At 46.1% G+C, this 27681-nt stretch overlaps 1 protein-coding gene across 1 annotated transcript in view; it reads right to left on the bottom strand.

Annotated features, from left to right (window-relative positions):
* Window positions 1-1628: 1628 nt before the first annotated feature.
* RHOA (ras homolog family member A) overlaps window positions 1629-27681 on the bottom strand; it is a 67160-nt gene continuing 41107 nt past the window's right edge. The window contains exons 2-5 of the mRNA XM_007061769.4: window positions 25182-25339; window positions 13088-13208; window positions 4574-4704; window positions 1629-2920 (exon numbers count right to left, since the gene is read on the bottom strand). Of these exons, the coding sequence (XP_007061831.2) occupies window positions 2747-2920; window positions 4574-4704; window positions 13088-13208; window positions 25182-25339 (584 nt within the window). The 3' untranslated portion in view covers window positions 1629-2746. The remainder of the gene's footprint in view (window positions 2921-4573; window positions 4705-13087; window positions 13209-25181; window positions 25340-27681) is intronic.

Here is a 27681-nt window from a genome sequence, read left to right as displayed (position 1 = left end):
GAAGCCTGCTCATGGCGCACAAGGGGGCCTCAAATGCCTGGATGAGAACTGTTGGGTTACACAACTATTTACGAGGCAGTAGTAGAATGCTGGTGATCGGGAATCCTGGATTCTCTCCCTGGCTCTGGGAGAGGATGATGATTTATGGGGTTTAGATGACTTGTCTAAATGGGAAGTTATACTGGCATATCTACAGATTTGAATTCACACCTCCTCATATACCCATATAACTTCCTGTGTAGACAAGTCCAGAGCCAGGATAACCCAAACTGCATAGTCATTCTTGAAGGCAGTGCAGTGCAGCAGAGGAGATGGGGGGGGGGGGGGGGGTTTCCTGTTAGACACTAGGGTTCTTTGCCACAGTGACCTCGCACAAGTTCTCTGCTAATTTGAGAAGGGGGGGGGGGGGGGAAAGCAGTGTTCTGCAGCTCTTCCCTGTCTTCTACATGGGGGGTTATTGCTTTACTAAATTGCATGGGAATTTAAATAGCACTAAAAGATTAGATTTGAACTCCTGCTCTCCTCTTTCCTGGCTTAGGAAACTTTTCCTTAGGCTACAGGGATGGATGGTGAAGGAGTTAGAGTCGGTCTGTCTCAAATTAGAGTTCGGCAGGTTTAACTTGGTGCCTGTTTTCCATCAGGGAGAAGTTATACAATGCTCCATCAACAAATACTCTCACAGTATAACTGATATCTAGGCATCCTCACTGAGGAGCAGCAATATGGCCAAAGGCCAGGCCCAGATGTGTTTTAGGTTTGTTGCAAGAGGGGTACAATGAAAAAGTGAGACAATCCACACAAAAAATTGGTTATTTTTGATTATTCTCATTATCAATATATTTTTCATAAAACCACCATGAGTGCTGTTAGAATTGCTCAAAGTTTGCATTCTGCTTTGGGTTTTGCTCTTTCAATGAGATTTTTACACTTTAAAGGTTTAAAACGCCTGTTAACACTGGGTTAGAGTTCAGTTTTAACATACCCACCTCTCTCATGTCCATATAGGAATACAAAGAGCATGGAACAAGTTCTGTATCCACTCTCCTTTGTGGCACAGGGCACACAGCTCACACATACCATTACCAACCAGGGAAACATGGCTCAGATGCTCCAGAGGCAGAAGGAACATCCAAGGAAACTGCCTGGGTGTAAGAGGTACATTCTGTGGGTAGCACATTTGACACAACACTCAGGCATGCTGCTGCTGCAGGGTGCACACCCAACACCCCTCCTCCTGCTGATACATCACCTCTTGCTACACTCTCCTCACACGCACAAGAAAGCAAGTCAACTTCAACGGTTGCAGCCCCCAAGTGTCTGGGAGCTGATGGTCTAGTTTGAAGGGTCTTTCACAAGAGATTCCTCAAGGGGAAAGAGTTCATTTTTGGGCACTGGAGAGCAGGGAAAAGATGCTGGAATTCAATGGTTGGGTTCTGCCACTCTCCGAATTTGCTGCAGGCACCAGCATGGAATCCATTGCTGCTAAAGGTATTCAAGTGCCTGGACGTGCCGGGTGAATTTCTAACATAGTTCTATCAAAATGAGATTTTTGTCTGAGCCTGTAAAATGCAGGGCCTCAGGGCAGCTGCATAACAAATACTGTGCAAAGAGGAACACAAACACCAGGATACCGGGAGCTTAGAAAACTGCCTTTATTCTATTAGTAGTTGGAAAAAGGAAATAATACAGAAGAGTTTAGTTGGCTGCAGATCAGCAAAAAGTTCACAGATGGGAGTTTGGCCACCAGGTGGTAACCAACCAATACATAGAGAACTTGCATTTTTATAGCCTTGAGCTGAGTCCAGCAGGTTAACTTAGCTTCTGAAATGTTCAGTTGCCTTGAGTGTGAACAGGCTGCCTTTCCCTAGCTCCTAAGGCAGGTGCCGGAAGATCACAGAAAAAACCCTCTTCCTGGGTGCAGAGATTAGAAATTATACCATACAAATGGGTCAGACACTTACAAACAAACAGGGAGGTGGGAGAGGAATCAGCTGCTTTCAACGGGACTTTATTTTCAAATAAACTTTCTTAAAAACAAAACAAACCCAGAACACCTTATGCAGGGATTACAAGTAACAGTATTAGGAAATCCAATTATACAAAAAATACTACATTGCGGCTGGGGCATATAGATTTATTTTTGGTACCATACATTTAAGTGGCACTAATTACATGGTAACTAAAAGGTAACCAACATGAAACTACAGGACTGTCACTTTTCATAGCTTGATGGGACTCTTATTTCAGGGCGGTCACAGTTTCAAACTATGGTTTTACACCCTACGCAGCCATGAAAAATGAAATCTCCCTAAAATGTGAAAGCAGTGGCGTTATTCTGGACTCCACATACAGCCATGTAGCTCTTGTACCCCATTTGAATGGGACACTAGTTATAAAGTAGTTACAGACCAATTCTCAGTGTTACCAGCTTTTCCCTCTTTCTAGAAAGAAGCAAGAAGTTGGAGAATTGTCTTCAATTAGCGCCTGGCACATCCTGCATGTGCAGACATTTGTTAAAGGAATGCTGATGTTACTTGTGTGCACAGATGAATTTGATGCAGACTGTTATAAAAATCATAGTTGGCTTCTAAATATTGGTAGCAAGATGATTTGATTTTTAAATCTCTTAAGTAAATTATTATAGATAAATGAAAAGGCCAGTAATCATACACTAAGATTAATAAACAGCACTTCAAAATTAATCAAGTGCAGGGTGCTGTCTGAGCCGTCTTCCCTTGGCCATGCTTTACAAGAGAAGGCAGCCAGATTTTTTCTTGCCACGCCGGGCTTGCAAAGCAGCTCTAGTGGCCATTTCAAAAACCTCCCTCACGCCGTCTTTGGTCTTTGCAGAGCACTCCATGTACCCGAATGCACCAATGCGGTTTGCCATGTCTCTGCCTTCTTCAGGTTTGACCGGCTCCTGTGCAATACAATAGTAAAAGCAAATTAGTGGGGTCCAACAATGTACCTGAATAGATCATTCCTTTCATCACCTTCCAGGTTTGCCAGAAGTGCAAAATACATACTCTGTTTAGATCCCATCTCAAATCTAAAATGCTAGTTTATTTTCTGGATTAAAACCCAGTTTAATTAAGAATAATGTTAAAAAAAAACATTTTCCTTCCCACAGGTTGTAACATATCAACACCTCACATTACTGAAGAATTTTAAAAATCTCATTTACCTCATCACTTCATTTATTTACACTTTGGACAATGAAAATGATAGCCCAGTTTGGGTCAGTGTCAATTATTTATAGTCCATTTATTCAGGGTCCAATTCTCGTGCCATAGTATAAAAGCTTCAATATTTGTGTTGCAAACGCTTCAGAAGAATATATGTTGCCAAACAAACTGTTGCCATTGGCAATTTAAAAGTCATGGAACCAGTGACAATGATACTTGGGAAGTAAAAGCAATTTTACAAGTAATTACCATAGCAGTACCAACCCACACAGCATTATTAACAGCTACAAAAATTGCCTTGTCACTTTTTGTTTAAAAGAAACATTATGCCAGGACAGTCAAGTTTGCCTATTTGGGCAGGGTATTCTCATGCTGAAGGATGACTACTTTTTACTAGACCTGGTATGCTACTGCTGGGGACTGTTTCAAAATGAACCACATTTTGTCTTTACTCATGAACAAACCAAAGCAAGGCTGTTTGAGTTGTTAATATTTAAAACCATGTCCAGTGCAACGGTTTCTTTGTGGGAGAGTGTACTCTGAGTACTGGATAAATGGTATCTTACATTGTAATCTAAGCATCTATTTTGTTGCGCATGTGCTTGCTGTGTTGATTTTGCCTTATCACAGACCTCCCAACTCTTCTAGAACTACTCCTCCAATTTGGGGCCTTCATCTACCAATAGTCTAACTGATGAGAGAGAAATTCTTCATTTCTTTGAGAGTGACCTTTTCTGCTAGGAAGCCCCAAGGTTAGGAAAGCATTATTTGGTGCCTCTGACAAAATCCTTCATAAGAGGCTACTAAAGAAAATATCCAACTGCAACTGAGCACCGTTTGGCTCTTCAACGTCTGTATTTAACAACTTAGTTCTGATTTAAACTATGCAACCATAACACTTAACAGATATTGTGTTTATTTTTCATCTAAAAGAGGCTTTCAATTTTTTGTCCTGAATAACTGTCATTTCCAGCCTGTTCTCTATGATCTATATTGCTCTGAACATTTTCCAATTTCAATATAAGCTCGGCTTAGCTATTTCCCACAGATCATCACCTTGTTCCTGATACTTCATTGCAGGGCTGAGTCAAAACACACCCAGGGTGACCGGCTCTAGATCAGCTTAGCAAGAAACAGGAGCACAGAGAAGAGGGGTGGAGGAGACGGAATGCGATAAAGGAATCTAACACTTCCTCCTCTACCTAGTGGAGCCAAACTGCACTAGAGAAGGATGAAGAGACAAGTAGCTTTGTTCCAGAATGTGGTGCTGTGGGGATGGTGTCCAGGGAAAGCTGCCAATCAGTGCAGACACTGAGTTAATGTGCTCGTTAGCCATATTACAAAAAAACTGTCATGTTTTATTGTAAGAAGGGCAGAAAGAAACTTGCCTGCTTCATTTTGGCCAGCTCCCGTCGTGTGTGCTCATCATTTCTTAAGTCCTTCTTGTTTCCTACCAGTATGATAGGCACATTGGGGCAGAAATGTTTCACCTCTGGGGTCCACTTCTCTGGGATGTTTTCTGGAGGGAGGGGGAGAAAAAAGCAGAAGCGTCTCGTAATCCACATACAAGGCTAAAGAAAAGTGTTTGGGGCAGTTTTCTTTTTAAGATCATCTCTGCTTTCTGACTGGAACTATGCTACTTTATCCCATGGCATTTCATTCAGCTTCTGGTGAGATATAAACCACTAAACATCACATTTCCTCCCTCCTGTTGCAACTACCACCAAATACACAAACATTCTAAAGCCAGGGCCTGTCTGTGATCTTCCCAAATTCCTGTTTGAAATTGTCTCCGATTTCCATCTTTCTGGTCACTAGCATGTCCATTTCTCCAAGCCCCATTCATATCCAGAAAGTCAGGATCTATACTCTGCATGTCCACAAGGCCTTAAATAATCATCTCTCCGAGACCAAACCTACCCACAAGTTTTTGACTTTTGGTGCACATGAAGGTAAGACTGGTGATCTGTCTGTCTCAGCGTTGAGACAGTCCAAATGAAACAGATATTTCATGATTGCTGTATGATTTGGCAGGTGTTCAGCCACCCGGACGGAATAGTCTGACAGATGTTTGAATTGTTGACTGCACAAGCTTTGAGAGAATAAGACTTTAACACCACAGCAGAGGAAATTCCTACACCAAACCTCAAGTGTAGCTCAAACAAACCTGTCCCACCATGGTCTCCAGAGCACAACCCATACATGCTCAAGGAGAATTTAGTCTCCTTTGCCACAACTATCAAGGAAATGCTATTCCCCATAAGCAACCCCAATAGCAGGTAGAGCAATCCTTTCATAAACTTGTTCAACTGCACCGTGAGCGAAGGCTAGGAAACCTGTGCATTAGAGCACGGGAAGTAGAGATGGCATCACATCCACCTCAACAAAACTCAAACACAGCTTAACAGCCAGGCATTTGGGGGAAAACCCCTGGCACACAGAAAGGCCAAACAGCAGGCTACAGTGTTAGGAGCAAAGCTCTTACCCTACACAAGCCCGGTATATTCAATGAGACAGAAAGATGAAAGTAGTATCTTTCAAGACTGTCCCATCAAGCTTGCTGTTTTAGCTCAGTGCAACTAATCGACAGCTCCACAGACAGAAGGGAGAGTGCCTCAAATGTTCCCTCTAATTTTTTTCCATCCATGTGCAGAATGAATTTTGCTTTGTGCACTAATATTGAGGTAATATGCAGATGTGCGCCACCAGTAGAAACTAAAAACCTAGTTATAACATACATTTTTAAAAAGTTACCATAGGGATAATTACTCCAACCAGGACAGGTTAGGCATTTTTAGAACTCACTACTCAAAAGAATTATATTTACGTGTAAGAGAGAAATAAAAAATATGAAATGCACAGACCAGTCAAAAAACTCAAACAGCAGCACTTTAAAAGAATAAAATTACAGAGAATATATGTGCACTGCAGGAAATACCAAGAAGTAACAATAACAATAATACAAGTACGTATTGGGAGGTGGGTGAGAGAGAGACAGAGTGTGAGAGTGAGACAGACACATGCTGCCCCTTTAAGTAGATCAGCATTCACTAGTCTGAAGGCTGCTTGTTCAGACACAGCAGCACCACCAGCAGCTCCGTCCCACTTCTGAGCCCTGAGTCGTGTATTTCCAGTCTCTGCACAAGCACCGTCCCGGCAAATTCCTACACAGCATGGTTATTCCAAGCCAGAATCAGAGACAAAAGCATCCAAAAGTGCAAAGAGCTGTTCTCCGGTAGCATTCTGTGGTAATGGCTAGTAGAACAGAAATTCCTCTTGGAGTTTTTCCATCACTCTCAAATTTTATATATGTCAGTATCTGAACAGCACCAGACACATCCATCATTTTGTCAAGCTGAATGGCAAAAAAGGACTTTGCTTGATTTTGGCAATCACTTGTTCAGTCACATCATTTGCCATACGTGAATACGCCTTGCAATAGTGTCAGGGGAATTGGGGCAAGTTGAGTTGGTAGGGTAGGGTAACCACCTTTCTGTATACAGTGCTATAAAATCCCTCCTGGCCAGAGGCAACATCCTGTTACCTGTAAAGGGTTAAGAAGCTCAGCTAACCTGGCTGGCACCTGACCCAAAGGACCAATAAGGAAACAAGATACTTTCAAATCTTGGGGGGGAAAGGCTTTTGTTTGCGCTCTTTGTTTACGTGTTTGTTCTCTCTTCGGACTGAGAGAGGCCAGACAGAAATCCATCTTCTCCAAACCATCCTAATCCAAGTCTCCAATATTGCAACCAGTATAGGTAAGCCAGGAAAGGCAGATTAGTTTATCTTTTGTTTTATGTGAATTTTCCCTGTGTTAAGAGGGAGGTTTATTCCTGTTTTCTGTAACTTTAAGGTTTTGCCCAGAGGGGGATACTCTATGATTTGATTCTGAATACCCTGTAAAGTATTTTCCATTCTGATTTTACAGAGATGATTTTTACCTCTTTTTTTTTTCCTCCCCCCCCCTGCAATAAAATCCTTCTTTTAAGAACCTGACTGATTTTTCCATTGTTCCAAGATCCAGAGGTTTAGGTCTTTGATGATTTTGTAACCAATTGGTTAGGACGTTATTCTCAAGCCTCCCCAGGAAAGGGGGTGTGTAGGGCTTGGGGGGGATATTTTGCGGAAAGATGTCTCCAAGTGGTCTCTTTCCCTGTTCTTTGTTTAAGACACTTGGTGGTGGCAGCATACTGTTCAAGGACAAGGCAAAGTTTGTACCTTGGGGAATTTTTTAACCTAAGCTGGTACGAATAAGCTTAGGGGGTCTTTCATGCGGGTCCCCACATCTGTACCCTAGAGTTCAGAGTGGGGAAAGAATCCTGACATGGTGGCAGAGCGGTGGGATCATTTTGAACCAAAAACACAGACCTGAAGAGGTTTTTTTTTTTTTAAGCTGAGAGCAGCTAGAGGGTTTTCTGTCTATTTGCCTGGAGACAGAGGTGTTCGTTTTTTTTGTTTTTGTTTTTTTTTACAAAGGGATTTTTCTTTTTTGAGCTGGAGTTTTCTCTACCTAAAGGCAGGGTAGTTAACCTCCTGCAGGGAAATTCACAAGTTTGTTTCTTTGTTTGTTTTTCCCTAACTCTCAGGTATAGCTAGAGTTAAGCACAAGAAAGCAGGAAAATGACCACCAGTGAAGCAGCTAATAAACTAGAGCTGGTCAGATTCGAAGCTGAAGAGAAACAAGAAGAGCATGATAGACAGATGGCCTTAAGGTGCTTGGAGATGGAGGCAGAAAAATCCAGGGTGGAAGCAGAAAAAGCTGCCCACAAGAGAGCTATGGATGGTAGTGGAGTCAGTTTACGTTCCAAAGCCCATTTGGAACCGTGGCTCTTAAATGAACTCAGGGCCTTGGAAGCACTATTGGTACTAGAAGAGCCTTAAGCCTCAGCAGTACCCAGCCCAGGACCTGAGGGTTCAGAAATGGGTGAAATCTGCCGAGACTGAGGTCTTTTTGAGACAAGCTCATTGTGGGCAGAACTGGAACTCCTTGTCTTACAGGCTTTCCCAGTACCTTCTGACGTTTTTTTTTTTTTTTTTTGAAGATCTGGGTGAAAGTGGTGCTGAGTAGACAGAGCACTATGCTCACTTGCAGGCTGATGTACAGGGGTTGCACTGACCTGGATCCAGGGCAGGAAGAAGACAGCACTCCATCATGCACTGGATGTGCTATGTTTGTCTTTCTTCCACAGGACAGATGCAACTTTGTCTGTACAAAGTGCAAACTGGTCTCCATATTGGAAGAGAAGGTTCAAGGTCTAGAGCAACAGGTATCGACCCTGAGTTGCATAAGAGAAACTGAAGATTTCCTGGACGGATGTCAGGATAGGCTTCTACGGGCACAAGGTTCTGAAGATTCAGAGCAGGCTGCACATCGGGGACAGAAGGATGGTGAAGAAATTTGGCATCATGTGACCTCCAGAAGAAGAAAGGGGAACGTCCATGTAACAGCAGGGCAGATACAGGTAAGTAACCGTTTTCATGTTCTCTCCACAGGTACTAAAGCGGAGAGTGGACCAGATGATACGTCTGAGGGAAGGGAGCAGAAGGAGACTCCGCTGATTGGAAGGCATGGGATGCACTGTCCTAAGGTTGGGGGTTCCATGACCACCGCTCCCAAGAGAAGGAGGCGGGTGGTGGTGGTCGGGGACTCTCTCCTCAGGGAGACTGAGTCATCTATCTGCTGCCCCGACCGGAAAAACCGAGAAGTCTGCTGCTTGCCAGGAGCTAAGATTCGCAATGTGACAGAGAGACTGCAGAGACTCATCAAGCCCTCGGATAGCTACCCCTTCCTGCTTCTTCACGTGGGCACCAATGATACTGCCAAGAATGACCTTGAGCGGATCACTGTGGACTACGTGGCTCTGGGAAGAAGGAAAAAGGAGTTTGAGGCGCAAATGGTGTTCTCGTCCATCCTCCCCGTGGAAGGAAAAGGCCTGGGTAGAGACCGTCAAATCGTGGAAGTCAACGAATGGCTACGCAGGTGGTGTCAGAGAGAAGGCTTTGGATTCTTTGACCATGGGATGGTGTTCCAAGAAGGAGTGCTAGGCAGAGACGGGCTCCACCTAACGAAGAGAGGGAAGAACATCTTCGCAAGCAGGCTGGCTAACCTAGTGAGGAGGGCTTTAAACTAGGTTCACCGGGGGAAGGAGACCAAAGCCATGAGGGTAAGTGGGGAAGTGGGATACCGGGAGGAGGCACGAGCAGGAGAGCGCAAGAGGGGAGGGCTCCTGCCTCATACTGAGAAAGAGGGGCGATCAGCAGGTTACCTCAAGTGCCTATATACAAATGCACGAAGCCTGGGAAACAAGCAGGGAGAACTGGAAGTCCTGACACAGTCAAGGAATTATGATGTGATTGGAATAACAGAGACTTGGTGGGATAACTCACATGACTGGAGTACTGTCATGGATGGATATAAGCTGTTCAGGAACGACAGGAAGGGCAGAAAAGGTGGGGAAGTTGCACTGTATGTAAGAGAGCAGTATGACTGCTCAGAGCTCAAGTATGAAACTGCAGAAAAACCTGAGAGTCTCTGGATTAAGTTTAGAAGTGTGAGCAACAAGGGTGATGTCGTGGCGGGAGTCTACTATAGACCACCAGACCAGGGAGATGAGGTGGACGAGGCTTTCTTCCGGCAACTCGCAGAAGTTACTAGATCGCAGGCCCTGGTTCTCATGGGAGACTTCAATCACCCTGATATCTGCTGGGAGAGCAATACAGCGGTGCACAGGCAATCCAGGAAGTTATTGGGAAATGTAGGGGACAATTTCGTGGTGCAAGTTCTGGAGGAACCAACTAGGGGCAGAGCTCTTCTTGACCTGCTGCTCACAAACCGGGAAGAATTAGTAGGGGAAGCAAAAGCGGATGGGAACCTGCCCCTTCCCCTTCTTCCTACCTTGGCCCTTCCCGCCGGCTGGGGGGCTCCCCCAGACTCTAAGGGGGGGAGGGACGTGGCAGCAACGGAGGTCGCCCCGGTGCCCACCGCTGCCAGCGCCCCGGCGGGGGCGGTGACAGATGGTTTGGCAGCGGCGGCTGAGGTAGAGGCTCGGGGGGGTGACGGAGGGGCAGGCGGGGGAGGGGTATCTGGGGCTGCTGGAGGGGCCCCACTCGACATATCCCCCGCCATAATGAGTAGGGAAGGAGGGAAGGACATCGGGAAGAGGAGGGGAAAGAGGAGGCAGGTCAACCACTCCTCCCCGCTAGGCTGCAGGCAGGGGAGGAGGGCGCCAAAGGGGATGGGCTGGACAGGGGGGCTTTCAAGGGCTTGTGAGGGACAGTCACCGACTCGGGGTAAAAAACCGGCTCCTCTAGCTGCACTAGGGGAGGGGAGTCATAACAACATTGGGGGAGTGTAGTGAGATCGGGGCAAACTCAAACGGGGGAAGGGCACAAGCGCATGGGAGGGGTCATGGGCGCACTGAGTAAGGGGCCAACCGGGGTAGGGCTATCACATAGGGAGGGGGGAGAACCAGGCTGGAAGCAGGACACGGAACCTAGGGGCTGACTTCAGAGGCAAGGGCGGGACAAACAAGCAAGGGCTGCAGAGGGAGAAGGGCGGGGCAGGCAAACCAACTGAAGTCAGCTAGGTGCTAGGGTAAAGGGGAGGGCAAAAAGGCTGCTAGGGGAAAATGGGGCAGGGAGCCAGGGACAGAGCTGGGGGTTGTGGAAGGGGGTCAGTCCAGGATGGGGCGGGGGGCACGTGCGCCCACAAAGAAAAGGGTCAGTGCAGGCTGGCTGCTGCTGCAGGCCCCAAAGGTGGTGAAAGGGGGCAGCAGGCCAAGCAAGCAGCGGAGTCCCAGAAGCAGGAGCTTGAGGGAGATGGTGAGTGTCCGCTGGGGGCGGTGGAGGGGGCAGCGCCGACGGCAGTGGTGGTGGGGGTTGGGGGAGGACACACTGATGGACTAGGGGGCAGGCTCCACGCCACACCCCCTGTGTCCCCGCAAACACAGTCAGCACCCCCACCACAAGAGTACAGTCCAAAAGTCACTCAGCTTTTCTGGCCCCCTCCACAGTGGTCTACAGAGTCCGTGTGCGCTCCCCCAGCAGTAGATGGCCTCGTCCCCTCCTCCTTCGGGGTCCGGCAGCTCTCAGGCAGCAGCAGCTCCAGGCAGCAGCCCGGTGGCCAGGTAGGCAGAGAGGACCCCTCACAGGTGGTGTTGATGGTGGTGGTGGTCTTCACAGCAGCGGTAGCGGCAACGGCTGGGGTAGGGGTCCCTCACTCCCTCCCCCTCTGGGGAGCGGGCCAGCAGCCCCCCCCCAAGGGGCTGTAGTTGGAACAGAAGCAGCAGCAGCACCCAAGGGTGGGGGGATCCAGCAGCTGGCCAGCAACCAGGTCGGGGAGATGGTGTCCGGCCCGGCCAGGGGAGCAGCTGGAGCAGGGACAGTGGCGGCAGCAGCAGCAAGGGCCCACGGTCCAGCAGGAGCAGCAGTCTCCCTCCTCCCTCCAGACTAGTGGGATACAGGAGTCTGGTCCCATTGGGATCCAGGTACAGGAGTCTGGCTGAAGGCAAATATACTGGCCACTGGATAAACAGTTTTCTGTTCCCTGAGTGACCAGAGCAGGGGCTGCACTAGAGCAATCAGGAACCTGCTCGAACCAAGTAAGACAGGCAAGCTAATTAAGACACCTGAAGCCAATTAACAACATACTAGAATCAATTATGGCAGATAGACTAATCAGGACACCTGGTTTAAAAAAGGACCTCCCATCAGTTAGTGGAGGGCATGCAAGGAGCAGGGAGTGAGAAGGTGTGCTGCTGGAGGACTGAGGAGTACCAGTGTGATCAGGGGGTTTTTCACTAGGAGGGTGGTGAAACACTGGAATGCGTTACCTAGGGAGGTGGTGGAATCTCCTTCCCTAGAAGTTTTTAAGGTCAGGCTTTACAAAGCCCTGGCTGGGATGATTTAGTCGGGGATCGGTCCTGCTTTGAGCAGGGGGTTGGACTAGATGACCTCCTGAGGTCCCTTCCAACCCTGATATTCTGTGATTCTATGAGGAGTTCAAGTTTTATCTCCTGTTTTTTCTACCCTTGCTCTTAAGGGCTGCACAAAAATTGCAATTCTCAGGGATGCGCATTTCCTCTGAGCAGTGACTGCACTTGGAATGTCCATTTTTATGGGAATAGCGTCCCAGCAAGTGAGGCAACATTTGGTCATCCTGGCGTACCCCCACAATGGAGGAAAAGGACTCCTAGGGGGTTTGTGAGGGAAATAAAGACCCTCAAAAATAAATGAAATAAAAATGGAAAACTACACTAATTAAACTACGAGGAGTCTGGTGACACCTTAAAGACTAATAGATTTATTTGGGCATAAGCTTTCGTGGGTAAAAAAACCCCACTTCTTCAGATGCATGGAGTAAAAGTTACAGATGCAGGCATAAATATACTGACACATGAAGAGAAGGGAGTTACCTTACAAAAACACGGCTACCCCTCTGATACTAAATAAGCTAAACTTCAATAAAAGGCTAAACTAGAAATAAAAATGGCAAACTTAACCTAACAGTAAAGTAGGCATGCTAGATGTTCCGTCTCAGTTGGAGGCGATTGAGAAGGCATTGAGGGCAGTTTGCCTGCACAACCCTATATATCCTCAGCAGGAAGCACAAGGAGGTGTAGGGCGCATGCATTGGTTGAATGGGCACTGCTACTGAAAGTCTCTGATCAAAGGCAAATGGGGTGCACATGCACCGGAAGTGGAGCACCCACAGGGACACTACTCGAAGAACAAAGATTCATTACATAAAATATTGAAGCTACCATTGCAATGTATATAAAAATGTGGTTAGTAGAAACCAGAATTGCCACTCAATATTAAACCATGGATAAATGAATTAAAGGCTCCACAACACAGTCTCCTAGGGATACAGGAAACATGGTTTGGATTCAAGTCTTACTTACCTAAACTATCAGGACTATCAATTGAAAAACACATAAGTATAACATCGGTGTCTGGATATGACAGAGGCCTAAGTCGATCATAATCTTCTTGTCCTGCAGTATCCCACAGGGCCAACTCAACCTATGGAAAAGAATTAAGGCAGTTAGCCAAAATCATGAAGGGGAAATCTGATTCAAGTGTGAGTAGTCCAAGCAAACTAGAGAGTGGATTTCAGTGAACATGACTCAACAGGAGGGAACACAGTGTATTCCACTTTCACAAATGGAAAATGAGGCGTTGTCTATTCCCTGCGTCCAAAAATCAATTTAACACATTGACAAGATTTTCCATTATAATCAGTGGTCATCCCTACACTTCTGAAGAGTGGGAGCTACCAGAAAGAAAAGCAAGATGGATCAACTGAAGGGATACAATAGCCTAAAAATAGTTCTCCGAGGCTGGGAAACTACTCTGTAAACGATCTAAGAGGTCACATTTTCAGTAAAACAGGAATATACATGCACTTGCTTTTCAGGAACTTGGACAGATTAAAAAATTCACCCCACACCCCAACTAAGAGAAAAATGTCACAGGGCCACTCATTTCTGTGTAGTTTTACTGAACTTCCACCACGATAGTAGAAACTTAAACCCGCAATTTGCTGATCTTTCTTGTGTGCAACACCCATTATTCCTAAGGGATGAATAAATGAGGTCATCTTTTAAGATCTCAATTTGGGGCAGAGCTAGGAGAACTACAGCACAGAATTTTTTGGGGGGAAAAAAAACTAGAAAACTACAAGCTATACTAAGTGCCTACAATAATAAATTTATAAAAACAGCAAATACTAAATGGATGAACCCAAAACACACAAAAAAAAAACATTGAGAAACTTTCCAAGCAGCTCTGGTTAAGTGAGACAGGCAGCAACTGGACTCCAAACATCAATATGCTTGAATGCCAAGCAACTGTCAATTGTTTAACTTATGAAAACAGCTCAAATGCTACTCTCAATTATAGGGTGCATCTGCCATAGATTTCCAGGAAGTTTACACTAATGTAACAGAGGGCAGAACTGGGCTCAAAATGAGAAGTTACTTACCAGTAACTTGTTCTGTGTGTCCCCTTTGTGCATTCACATTTGTGGGAGCAGGCTCCTGGTGGTGAACACCCGGAACCCTCTTCTAAAGCAGCGTCTGCTGGGGGGGGTGGGTGCATGAGTGCCTTTGTGTGGTGCTGAAGGAGCCGCTCTAGTCTATATAACAGTGCATCCCCTTTTGCCACCTCAGCTCCTTCTCTCCTTTGAGGGCATCTGTGCATTCCCACTTGTGGGACACTAGTGAGTAGTGTTCCCTGTGACGTTCCCCTCTGGTATTATCTGGATCGGTAATCTGCTAGGTCGCTCCAAACCCTGCCTCTGGGAGCCAGCCTTACTTTGCTCTGCTGTGAGAACCTCCACTCCTGTGCTGTTCACGAACAGCCTCTGACATGTAAGTTGCTCCTTGGATTGTGCAACCGAATGACACTAGCCAATATCTCCAGTCCCAGACACAACCCTAGGAACCTCCATCTTGCAGCGTCCAGTTATGCCCGCTGGATGCTGCAAGCTTATATGAGTTTGTCAATTTAACAAAGAAATTCATATGTACCAGGCTTGTTATCCCAAGGGGAGTTTCTGACATGCTTCAAACCAAACGCACTGCTTCAGGTAGAAAAAAACAAACATTTATTAACTGCAAATACAAATTTTAAGTGATTATAAGTCAAAGCATAACAAGTCAGATTTGGTCAAATGAAATAAAAGCAAAATGCATTCTAAGCTGATCTTAACACTTTCAATGCCCTTACAAACTTAAATGCTTCTCACCACAGGCTGGCTGGTTGCTCATCAGCCAGGCTCTCCCCTTTGATCAGTGTTTCAGTCACTTGGTGTGGTGTCTGTAGATGTAGGTGGAAGAGAGAGGAAGAGCATGGCAAACATCTCTCCCTTTTATCCTGAAGAAAAGGAGTACTTGTGGCACCTTAGAGACTAACCAATTTATTTGAGCATAAGCTTTCGTGAGCTACAGCTGTAGCTCACGAAAGCTTATGCTCAAATAAATTGGTTAGTCTCTAAGGTGCCACAAGTACTCCTTTTCTTTTTGCGAATACAGATTAACACGGCTGTTACTCTGAAACCTTTTATCATGTTCTTTCTTCCCTCTTGGCTTTGCACCCCCCTTCAGAGTCAGGTGAACATTACTTCTTCACAATCCCAAACTGGCGAAAGGAGGGAGATAACTCACTCGAGAGTTCAACAGATCCTTTTGTTACTCCATAGGCCAGCATCCTTTGTTCCTATGAGGCTGGGCTTGTCCCATACCTGCCCTGATGAGGTGTGAACTGCCTCTCTGCTCTTGGAGAGTTTTTGCCTAGGCTTATTTTAAGCCATAAGGATACATTTTTAGCCTCATAACATTACTGTGTGTAGATATAGGTTATAATTTCATGTAACAACAATGCTCAGTGCATCATGAGCCTTCCAAAGATACCAGACATGACAGACTTTGCATTGGATACTACACAATCATTTTACAAGGATGAACATGAGGGTGCTAGGTGTTCCCCCGAGGCACAGAGCATCACATTCCCTTAGGAAGAAGGCAGGCGAGGAGTGCTCTAATAAAACGTGGACTGCAGCACTGTCCTACCCAATTTCGCATTGCAGTTCAATTTCAAAAGAAAAATGCCTGGTTAAAGTATGCACTGAACTCCATGCTGCTCCTCTCTTTCTCTCCAACAAGAATGTGCCTGAAAGAAGCGATAGCTGTAGCAGTGGCTCCAGTAGAATTTCTTAAGACTGTAGATACAGGTACTTTAGTTATGATTTAACAATTCTATGCATCTCTTAATTCACTGGGACAATCTGTGTCTAGAGGTAGATGCCAAGGGGAGTCTCCCTCATGAACTATAAACAGAGTTTGTCTTAATAGATGTTGTACTGTCTAGGTAAACCCAAGGAGTTCTTTTAACACAGCGTGCAAGTGTGTTTCCGTGGGATGGGAATGGCGTTTTAGGAAGAAGACAGCAAGGGAAATGTATTGATTGAGGTGCAAGTCAGATACCAGCTTAGGCCTTATCTACACTACCACGGTAAGTTGACCTAAGTTATACTACTTCAGTTACATGAATAAATGTAACTGAAGTTGACACAGCTTAGGCTGACTTACCGCGGTGTCTACCCAGTGCTGTGTCAATGGGAGACGCCGCCCACCTAATTTTAGGGTTGCCAGGCATCCAGTTTTTGACCGAAACATCTGGTCGAAAAAAGGGACCCTGGCAGCTCCGGTCAGCACCGCCGACCGGGCCATTAAAAGTCCGGTCGCCAGTGTTGCAGGTCTAAGGCAGGCTAGTCCCTACCTGTCCTGGCACCATGCTGTGCCCTGGAAGCAGCCAGCAGGTCCAGGTTCTAGGCAGGGGGGCCATGGGGCTCTGTGTGCTGCGCCTGCCCCGAGCACCTGCTCCACACTCCCACTGGCCAGAAACCGTGGACAATGGGAGCTGCGGGGGGTAGGGGGGTGCCTGCAGGCGGAAGCTGGGGGGTGGCACCTGTGTGGAGGGAGGCAGCACACGGAGCCTCCTAGCCCCACCGCCTAGGAGCGGGATCTGCTGGCCACTTCTGGGGTGCAGTGTGGTGCCAGGACAGGCAGAGAGCTTACCTTAGCCCTGCTGGGTAAGCTGCCTGAGGTAAGCCTGAACCCCAACACTGAGCCCCCCAAACCCAGAGCCCCCTGCTGCACCCCAAACCCCTTGTCCCCAGGCCCACCCCAGAGCCTGCACCCCCAGATGGAGCCCCCCCCCCCCACACCTCAATCCTCTACCCCAGCAGAGCCCCCTCCCACACCCTGAACCCCTCATCCCCAGTCCCACCCCGGAGCCAGCATCCTCCAGTTAGAGCCCTCACCCCCTCCCACTCCCCAACCCCAGCCCAGTGAAAGTGAGTGAGGGTAGGGGACAGCAAGCCACTGAGGGAGGGGGAATGTAGTGAGCAGGGGGTGGGGCAAGGGTATTCGGTTTTGTGCGATTAGAAAGTTGGCAACCCTATCTACTTGCCTTACTCTTCTTGGGGAACTGGAGTACCAGAGTTGACAGGATATCGCTCTGCCATCGACGTAGAGGGTCTTTGCCAGACCTACTAAATCGATGCCAGTGCATTGATCACAACAGCGCTGATCTACCGGTAACTGGCCATCGCCTTAGGCATGATGGGTCCTTATAACCATCTTTGAGCCATGGTGTAAGGTGGTGTAGTCACTGTGCCTGGAATACACTTACCCTCCTTGCAGAGGTGAAGGCAATAAGGAAAGCTGTATTTAGAAATAAGATGTTTTAAAGAAGCTGATCTAGGAAGTTCAAAAATGGGGGAGGGGAGAGGGGGGAGGAGAAAAGAGGAGGAATTAGTACACAATTTAAATCAAGAGGAAGGACACTCCTTGGCTGGGGGAAAAGCATTAGTCAAGCCTTTAGAAATCTGGAGACTGGGGTGGAGGGAAAAATTGGTCTGCCTCTGACATGGTGCTAATAGCAGAAATGGCTGCCACATGAACCTTAAGAAATATACCCAACAGACCAGACCTTGGGTTACAAGATGCAATAAGTAACCCATATCTGCAAAAACCCCAACTTGGGATGGAGGCATAATCTTGTCATTGGTCTAGATGCAAAATCTTTTCATTTTTGTTTAGTATTTGAGAGTGTAGCTCTTTCTAGACATGAGAATGATGGATTGCAATTTAAGAACAGCTGTGATCCACCCTAGTTAACCAGGCTGTCCTCCATGCTGTGAGATGTAGCATCTCGGGATTTGGGTGCAGTATTCTATACTGAGACAAGTGGTTTAGAGACAGAGACAAGCAGGTTAGGGTGGCTACCTAGAGAGGTCCAGGAATTTGTGTACCAGCATTGGGATGGTCACAGGTTAGGAAAAATCAAAGCAGGCAGTCACTGTGATTCTAATGACCCCGGGATCACAGGTGCAGGGGAGAGACAGGTCCCACTTCAGAAGAAATTTATCTGAGAGAGAGGTATTGCCTCTTCCTGCTCTGGTGCAGCAGAATTGATGCTTGGTATTTTGTCTTGATGTGAAACAGTATAATTTTTGGGTGGCCCCATTTGATAAAATTTTCTGACCACTGATATCTTTAGAGACCATTCATATAGATTCGGCATCTTGCTGCTCAACAAGTCTGCTTGCACATTTTCTTCCCCAACAGATATATGCCAACCAGATGGATCTGGTGCTTTGTACACCATATCTAGTTTCTTTGCTCTACTTAATGATGGAGAACCTGGCTGTGCTGTTGTCCATTATTAACCAATATCAGTTTCCCTAAGGACCCATCACACTGGCCTGAAAACACTGGTGTGGCATTTGGATTCTCAGGCATACCACAAGTCATGAACTTTGGGCGCAACCAAGACTTCCATCGGGGATGAGGTGGAGGGATCAGTGGCGAATGTGGATGTGAGAGCAGAAGTGATGGACTGTACACCCTACAAGATATTTTTCCTGGCCCCAACCAAGAAAGCTGTTGCAGGACTTCAGGAGTGATCACAAGTTTCCTCTAAAAACAAACAATGAGGAGTCCTTGTGGCACCTTAGAGACTAACACATTTATTTGGGCATAAGCTTTTGTGGGATATAACCCACTTCATCAGATGCAATCAGATGAAATGGGTTATATCCCACAAAAGCTTATGCCCAAATAAATGTGTTAGTCTCTAAGGTGCCACAAGGACTCCTCGTTTTTACTGATACAGACTAACACGGCTACCCCTCTGAAGTTTCCTCTGTAAACTGCACAGTTAGAATGTAGTGTTCTGTGACCCAATACTGCAGGGGTCTCATATGAAAGTGAGCTTGAGGGGTCACATATGCTGAAGAGGCCATAGGGCTTATAAGGCTCAAATGAACTGTGTCAGCTGGGTGGCTGGGCACTGAGTGTGATCAGGGCTTGCTGGATCTTGAGGAACCTGTCCTCAGAGGAAAGCTCTGGCCTGGATTGAATCCAGGAATGCCCCAATAAGATGGATGGGTTGGACTGTGAATTTCTCATGGATGATTTGGGGTACGAGAGAAGAGAACAAGTTGCATGTATATTCAAAATGCCAGTTCTTGCTGTGGTTTTGCATTTACTAGTTAATCATTCAGGTGCTGGTATACATAAACACCCCTTCATCGGAGATGGGCGGCCAGCACTGCTAGACACGAATAACCAGGGGCTTATGGACAGGCCGAAAGAGAAAATTTTGAACTGGATAGTTAATTCCCATGTAGAACACCTCAGGTATTTGATGTGGCTCTTCCTGATGAAACGTGAAAGTATCTAGAATCACGTATCATGTCTCCTTTAAATCAAGGGTTATGTACCAGTCTCCATGGGATAGGGATGAGATACGCTCTCTCTCAAGATGGGTATCCTGAACTTGAAGGTGTGAGTGTACTTGTTCAGGTTCCTTCATACTAGGATGGATTTAAGATTACTTGCCTTCTTGGATATCATGCAATAAGAATAGTATCCATTCCCTCGATATTCAAGTGGGATTTTATTCTCCCTTTGCAAGGAGGGATACCAGTTCATATAAGAAGATTCCCTCATGAGACTGGTCCCAAAAGAGGAAGGAAGGAGACAATGGTGAGGGGATGAAGCGCAGAACTGGATAGACTGCCAAGATTGCAGATTGGTGTCCAATACCCAATGACCAAAAGTAAGGGAGTAGCAACCACTACAGGAGGAGGAGACGACAAGTTCCAAAGAGAGGAGATAGGGTACAGAGATCTGAAGAGGTGCTGTTAGAGTGGTATTTGTCTCTTGAAAGTACCCTCAAATCCACTGTTTTGAGGCAGATGCTACATGCTGCAAAGGGGTATGATGAGAAATCCTGGTACTGTGTTACTGGAATTTCTCAGTATTTGGTTTGGCAGGTGGCTGGTATCGTCTTTGGTGCTACATATCTTGAGGATAAGCTGGGATCGGTCTCTAGTCACAGAAAGCATGGCATGAGAACCTTCTTTGGAAGACACCTAGTGAATGAGCTATGGTTATGGTTGTCTTGATCTTTCCTAGGATCTAATCCATTTGTCACTAAAAATCGCAGTTTTTCTTGAAGGGCAGATCCTTGATTTTACTTAGACTATAGCATTAGCCCTGAATATCTAAGCTAGGACACATGCACTCACACTCACAGAAATCTCCATTTTCCTGGCACTTGTATCTGTAGCATAATATGCTGCCCCCAAAGAATGCGGAGCCAACATCCAGCCCTCACTTGACCAGGATTCTGTCTGCTTCTTTTTGTTCTTTGGGGAGAGAGTCCAAAATGGGGTTCATTGTATCCCATATGGTATAGCTGTACCCCACCATTATGGGTTGGTAATTCACCACTCTGAGGCCCAGAGATTCCCAAAGAATAGGACCTTCATCCAAAAGGTACTTTTGTACTCATGTGGGCTGAATGAGCAGCTCTAGCCCCTCAACATCTTTCCTGAGCAGCAGACACTACCAGGGAGTTGGCAAGCAAGTGCTGCTGCAGAAACTGGTGACCTTTGGAGGGGATGGGGTACATCCGATCTACTTTCTTTACAACAGGTGGAAGAGGAGACAGATGAAAGCCATATCCTTGACTGTGTTCAACAGACCACTATTGGGAAGTTAGGCAGTTATCTCTTTGTAAAATGTCAAATAAGGAATGTTTCTGGTGTTGTGATCCCAGTCTATAACTGAAGCATACAAACCATCATACCTAAAAGTTTCAGGAACTGTTTGTATTTGTCAGTGGGTATGTGACTGTTCCAATCTGATTGTCTAGGGAAGTGGCATCTGTACTATTCCCAATAGGGGACTTATCTGGTTCCTGTGGATCATCGCCATCCCAATCAACTGGCCCATCTTATGATCTTGAGCATCAGGGAGCGGTAGTCGGATAGATCATAGAATCATAGAATCACAGAATATCAGGGTTGGAAGGGACCTCAGGAGGTCATCTAGTCCAACCCCCTGCTCAAAGCAGGACCGATCCCCGACTAAATCATCCCAGCCAGGGCTTTGTCAAGCCTGACCTTAAAAACTTCTAGGGAAGGAGATTCCACCACCTCTCTAGGTAACGCATTCAAGTGTTTCACCACCCTCCTAGTGAAAAAGTTTTTCCTAATATCCAACCAAAATCTCCCCCACTGCAGCTTGAGACCATTACTCCTTGTTCTGTCATCTGCTACCACTGAGAACAGTCCAGAGCCATCCTCTTTGGAACCCCCTTTCAGGTAGTTGAAAACAGCTATCAAATCCCCCCTCATTCTTCTCTTCTGAAGACTAAACATCCCCAGTTCCCTCAGCCTCTCCTCATAAGTCATGTGTTCCAATCCCCTAATCATTTTTGTTGCCCTCCGCTGGACTCTTTCCAATTTTTCCACATCCTTCTTGTAGTGTGGGGCCCAAAACTGGACACAGTACTGCAGATGAGGCCTCACCAATGTCGAATAGAGGGGAACGATCACGTCCCTTGATCTGCTGGCAATGCCCCTACTTATACATCCCAAAATGCCATTGGCCTTCTTGGCAATAAGGGCACACTGTTGACTCATATCCAACTTCTCGTCCACTGTCACCTCTAGGTCCTTTTCTGCAGAACTGCTGCTGAGCCATTCGGTCCCTAGTCTGTAGCGGTGCATGGGATTCTTCCATCCTAAGTGCGGGACTCTGCATTTGTCCTTGTTGATTTCTCAGTCCTCATCAGATTTCTTTTGGCCCAATCCTCCAATTTGTCTAGGTCCCTCTGTATCCTATCCCTGCCCTCCAGCGTATCTACCACTCCTCCTAGTTTAGTATCATCCGCAAATTTGCTGAGGGTGCAATCCACACCATCCTCCAGATCATTTATGAAGATATTGAACAAAACCGGCCCCAGGACCGACCCCTGGGGCACTCCACTTGACACCAGCTGCCAACTAGACATGGAGCCATTGATCACTACCCGTTGAGCCCGACAATCTAGCCAACTTTCTACCCACCTTATAGTGCATTCATCCAGCCCATACTTCTTTAACTTGCTGACAAGAATACTGTGGGAGACCGTGTCAAAAGCTTTGCTAAAGTCAAGAAACAATACATCCACTGCTTTCCCTTCATCCACAGAACCAGTAATCTCATCATAGAAGGCGATTAGATTAGTCAGGCATGACCTTCCTTTGGTGAATCCATGCTGACTGTTCCTGATCACTTTCCTCTCATGTAAGTGCTTCAGGATTGATTCTTTGAGGACCTGCTCCATGATTTTTCCGGGGACTGAGGTGAGGCTGACTGGCCTGTAGTTCCCAGAATCCTCCTCCTTCCCTTTTTTAAAGACGGGCACTACATTAGCCTTTTTCCAGTCATCCGGGACTTCCCCCGTTGGCCACGAGTTTTCAAAGATAATGGCCAATGGCTCTGCAATCACAGCCGCCAATTCCTGTAGCACTCTCGGATGCAACTCGTCCGGCCCCATGGACTTGTGCACGTCCAGCTTTTCTAAGTAGTCCCTAACCACCTCTTTCTCCACTGAGGGCTGGCCATCTACTCCCCATGCTGTGATGCCCAGCGCAGCAGTCTGGGAGCTGACCTTGTTCGTGAAGACAGAGGCAAAAAAAAGCATTGAGCACATTAGCTTTTTCCACATCCTCTGTCACTAGGTTGCCTCCCTCATTCAGTAAGGGGCCCACACTTTCCTTGGCTTTCTTCTTGTTGCCAACATACCTGAAGAAACCCTTCTTGTTACTCTTGACATCTCTTGCTAGCTGCAGCTCCAGGTGCGATTTGGCCCTCCTGATTTCATTCCTACATGCCCAAGCAATATTTTTATACTCATCCCTGGTCATATGTCCAACCTTCCACTTCTTGTAAGCTTCTTTTTTATGTTTAAGATCCGCTAGGATTTCACCATTAAGCCAAGCTGGTCGCCTGCCATATTTACTATTCTTTCAACTCATCGGGATGTTTTGTCCCTGTAACCTCAACAGGGATTCCTTGAAATACAGCCAGCTCTCCTGGACTCCTTTCCCCTTCATGTTAGTCCCCCAGGGGATCCTACCCATCAGTTCCCTGAGGGAGTCAAAGTCTGCTTTCCTGAAGTCCAGGGTCCGTATCCTGCTGCTTACCTTTCTTCCCTGCGTCAGGATCCTGAACTCAATCTACTCATGGTCACTGCCCCCCAGATTCCCATCCACTTGCCAAAGAGCTGGTGCTGATAGCATTAGTGCTGGTGATGGCCATTGTTGCTGGAATCAATGGAAACCCTTCTGGAGTTGTATACTATAGTGACCTGGAAAGTGGAAATATTGCTTCATTCAACAAGGTCTTCACTGAATTCTGCATAGAGGGCCACATTATTAACTGAAGCAAGCCTTGTATAAAGTCTTTTCAGGATCCCATGCCTGTGGGGAAGTGAATGATCCTGAGTCCCAGTGCGAGGTTGCCAAAAGGGACTCTCCGATTCAAAGGTGCTCCACGTCAACCTTAGAGTGGAATAAACCCAGCCAGGGGCTACCTGAAGATTTTGGGCTGGATGAGGAATAATGCATTGGAGAGGCTAGGATTCTAACTGGTGGGCCAGATCTCTGATTAGCAAGTATTGACAGCATTCAAGGAACCCTCAGTAGCAATATTCCTCAAGGCACAGGCATGAATGTATCTAGTGCTGGAAGATGGCCTTGCTGTTCTGGCTGATGCTGGGGGCTGTTCTTTTGCACACGCTCTCTCACTGGGGACCTGTGTTAGAAAAGAAGGTGCTATTTGTTCTTTCTATGTCCTCCCTCCTCGATAACGTGCTTTCTCTGTCCTTTTGCACTGGTGGCACTCCTTTTCCAATGCAAAGATGGTCTGTACATAAGCCTGGAGCAGAAATCTGCCTGAGCTGGAGAAGGGGTTCCGTGTAGTTGGTGCCGCTGGCAGCATAACCAGCTTAGATTACTGAATGCTTGATGTGCAGGAGGAAGCCTCCTGTGTTGGTGCCAGCTGAGGCTTGATGGCTTTGACTGCAGCCACTGAGGCTGGAGGGATCCTGTGTCAAGACCTTTATGGTGGGTGGTTCTGGAGCTGAGGAAACAGTGTTCTTGGATGACACAGGTAAAGACCTCGGCACTGAATCTGGTTCTGTCTGGTCTAAGTGCCAGAACAGGGCCCTATGTTGCATTTGGTTGAAGGCTTTAGGAAGCCAGGTGGGCCTGAGATCTACCCCTGTTGGTTCCAGAAGTGAAAGTGCCACTTATCACACACCGAGATGTGTCGCCCAGACACAGATGGCAATGTACATGCATATCAGATTGTGGTCTGGAAAGAGGCACATCTTTTGAAACCCCATTTTGGGATCAGGGCCAGGCACGTTTGCCCTTGCTTGGGAGAGGCCTTAGGGCCCAGAGGTAAAAGCTCGGGAGGCATACTTAAAATTATTTTCTGAGCTTCTTAATTAGACTATCCTTATTAGCTATTTATCAAAGTTGTCTTAGTCAACCTGGACACCAGAGAGGGCCCCTCTCACTACTGGTGGTGATGGAGAAGGAGCAGAGGCAGCTAGAGGATGCATTCTGTTTGATAGAGACTAGGGTGGCTTATGTCAGTGCTGCCAGAAGGCACTCGCATGCTAAACCCCAGACATTGTTTTGCAAACTTACCCCAAAAGGTAACTCCCACAAGTGGAAATATATAGAGGCCCACGAAGAGGAACCATAATGTTTGCAAAATTATGACCAGTGGAACTGCTAAAATAGTGAACCAGCTAACCTATCCAGAAATGTTGCCACCCACTCTTCTCTTCGCAAGAAGACATCCTTGCATTATTCCACCCACCACTGCCAGAAAAATAAGTTACTGCAACAAGCTCATACCCTGGACAACTGCATTTTTTATAACCTTCTCAAATCAAAGACGGCTGGTGGGATTTTGCTGACATTTAAAGAAAAGCCAGCTATAGGCACATCACCACTCATAAGACATCTTTCTCCCCAAACGTGTTGCAAACACGTTTTAGGTCCTATAAGGACATACCTCTCTCTAGAGGTTTCACATACACAGGTGATGTTTAACTGTTGCAGAAATGTGTACCTACCTGCTTTCCATCCACTTCAATATCTGCTACATAATTTTCAAACACTGTGGGAACATAAACTTCAGGGAACTGGTCTTTGCTAAATACAATCAGCAGACAGGTCTTTCCACAGGCACCATCACCCACTATAACCAGCTTTTTCCGAATGGCTGCCATAGCTAGAAAAAAAAACAAAAACAAATGGGGCTTGACAAATATAACAGAAATGTTTGTCTATTATATAATACAGATGCTAGAAACTGAGTGACCGATTATCTCGATGTCCCCAACCAGCAAGAACTTTGAAAAGTGGTACACTTGTTTGTTAAGACTGCTGTGTATAGCATCAGTTTTGACCAATTCACCTTCCTCTTAAAACCTCACAACCCTAAGGACACATGCTGCATGGTGGGGCAAAGGACTACGTGGACTTGGAAGAGGGAGAAACAGAACCAGATGTGAAGTGGGGAATCAGGTATCTAGGCCAGATAAACAAATCAAATCATTGTTAGAACACAAGTGGATACATTTCTAATGTAGAAAGTGGCTGAAAAACTAAGGAAAATGCTTGGAAGCCTACTGAATCCAGAGGAACAGGACAATTCTCCTGGGATATCTGGTACCCAAGAACACATGTGATTGTCTGTTTCCCATAGTAAATCACAGGGTAAAGGAGGAGGGGAGACCAATAGTTTCACGCAGTAGTGCTTAGTAGTTCTTTGTGTGTGTCTTGTAGACTCAAGACAGGGGAAGCAAAAGAGCGCAAGTAGTATCCTCTGGCTCCTTTCTGAATCTTTTGCTTTCTCCGAGAAAGTTCCTCTTTGGGAATGCCAATCAATGTCTATACAAATATTCTGTTAAAGTGATGGCCAGAGCTGTACCCCTGCCATGCTGAGCCAACAGAATATGTATTTTTAACTACAAAAGTACCAGAGGCTTTCCACTCCTTCCTGACATCCAGGACTACCCATGTAAATAGAGTACTTTCCTGATATGCAGGAAGAGAACTGATGGAATGATCACAGTGCAGTGGACAGATTCCTAAAGCAGTAAGCTCCATTAATATGCTACATGGGCTCTTGAAAGCAATCATCTCCTCGCACAGCCAGTTTCAATGACACTCATCCCTGTAGTAGCAAGAGAGCCTGAGACAGAAGCCCTTGTATTAGAGGCCTGGTATCAGGCAGGCCCTGTTTACCGAATCTGGCAAGAACAGGGCTGATATTGCAAACACACACATTCCTAAGAAGTGCTACGCACAAAAACACATTTCCAAAGGGTGGTACCAGAACACCCCATACCAAGAATGGTATATAAACAGTCCCTAAAGGTAACAGGAACACATTAACCCCTTTTAAAAGAGAAGGTCAGGATGACCATACGTAATAGAGATGTTTTGATCAAACCAACATGTACAAGGTAATGGGTTATAACTAGCCACATCAGCTGGCAGTAACTCTGTCAGAGGCACTACTAACTTGTTTATATCAGGGTATAAAGACGTATCTCAGAGGGAGTATCTTTGTCCAGCTGAGGGAGGAATAAAAAGGTCCCACCATTCACTGAGCTGCGTCCATTGTCACAGGCATACATGCCTTAGTATCCTCGTAGTCTTCCAGGTACTATTACTGTGCTTCGTTGACAATAAACCTGGCTGGGCGCCTTTGCACCTTAAAGGATCTTGTGATCATTGGGTGGCTCACTCGAGATCTGCTGTGCTGGCTGTTTGCGCAGAGCTGGGACAGCACACAGGGAGAACACACACACGCAGCCAAACACCTAACACTGGTGACCCCGACTACTGATCTGGTAAATAAGCAAGCTGTCCTCTGCAGGAATCATGATCTAACATGACAGAAAACCATAATAAAGCAAATTTTTAGTAAAAAAATTTAAATAAAAAGGTAACAACTTGTTTATTTAAAAATGTTTAACCCTTTTGTTTTTTATTTTTGGCACAGCAGACCTTGAGTGAACCGCCCAATGATCACAAGATCCGTTAAGGTGCGAAGGCGCCTGGCCAGGTTTATAGGTTTACTGCCAAAGATTTAAAGAAATTCAAACCACTGAACTAGTAGAAGTAACTGGCTAACCGCTTGGAACCAAAGCTTTTTGAAGTATGACTAACAGTAGCCTCTTCTGCAGGTGCAGAGATGATATTCCTTTATTCCAGTTTATTCAACTAGTTCAGTTCAATGACTAGCTTGTTCACAGGTGAGATATCAATTGGGAGTTGAAAAAGAAAGAGCTTATTTTCTTTTTCTAATCTATGCATAAAAATGAAGTGGGAGAGAAGGTGATCTATGAATTTGAAAAACTTGAAAGACAGATGACCAGAAACAATGAGTACAATTCACACTACATTAACAACTAAATTTAATACTTCCTTAGCTTTAACTGCAAAACATGTTTTAATAAATGTACATATATAAAACTACCTTAAATGTGCTGGATACTTTTTTATTAACTAAGGCCAACAAATCCTGAAGCAAAGCATCCACAACGCTGTCACCTATGGCTT

This window comes from Chelonia mydas, chromosome 7 (genome assembly GCF_015237465.2).
Source record: "Chelonia mydas isolate rCheMyd1 chromosome 7, rCheMyd1.pri.v2, whole genome shotgun sequence".
Lineage (NCBI taxonomy): Eukaryota > Metazoa > Chordata > Testudines > Cheloniidae > Chelonia > Chelonia mydas.
The sequence above is the reverse complement of the archived record's forward strand: the minus strand, read 5'-3'. Positions and strand labels throughout refer to the sequence as shown.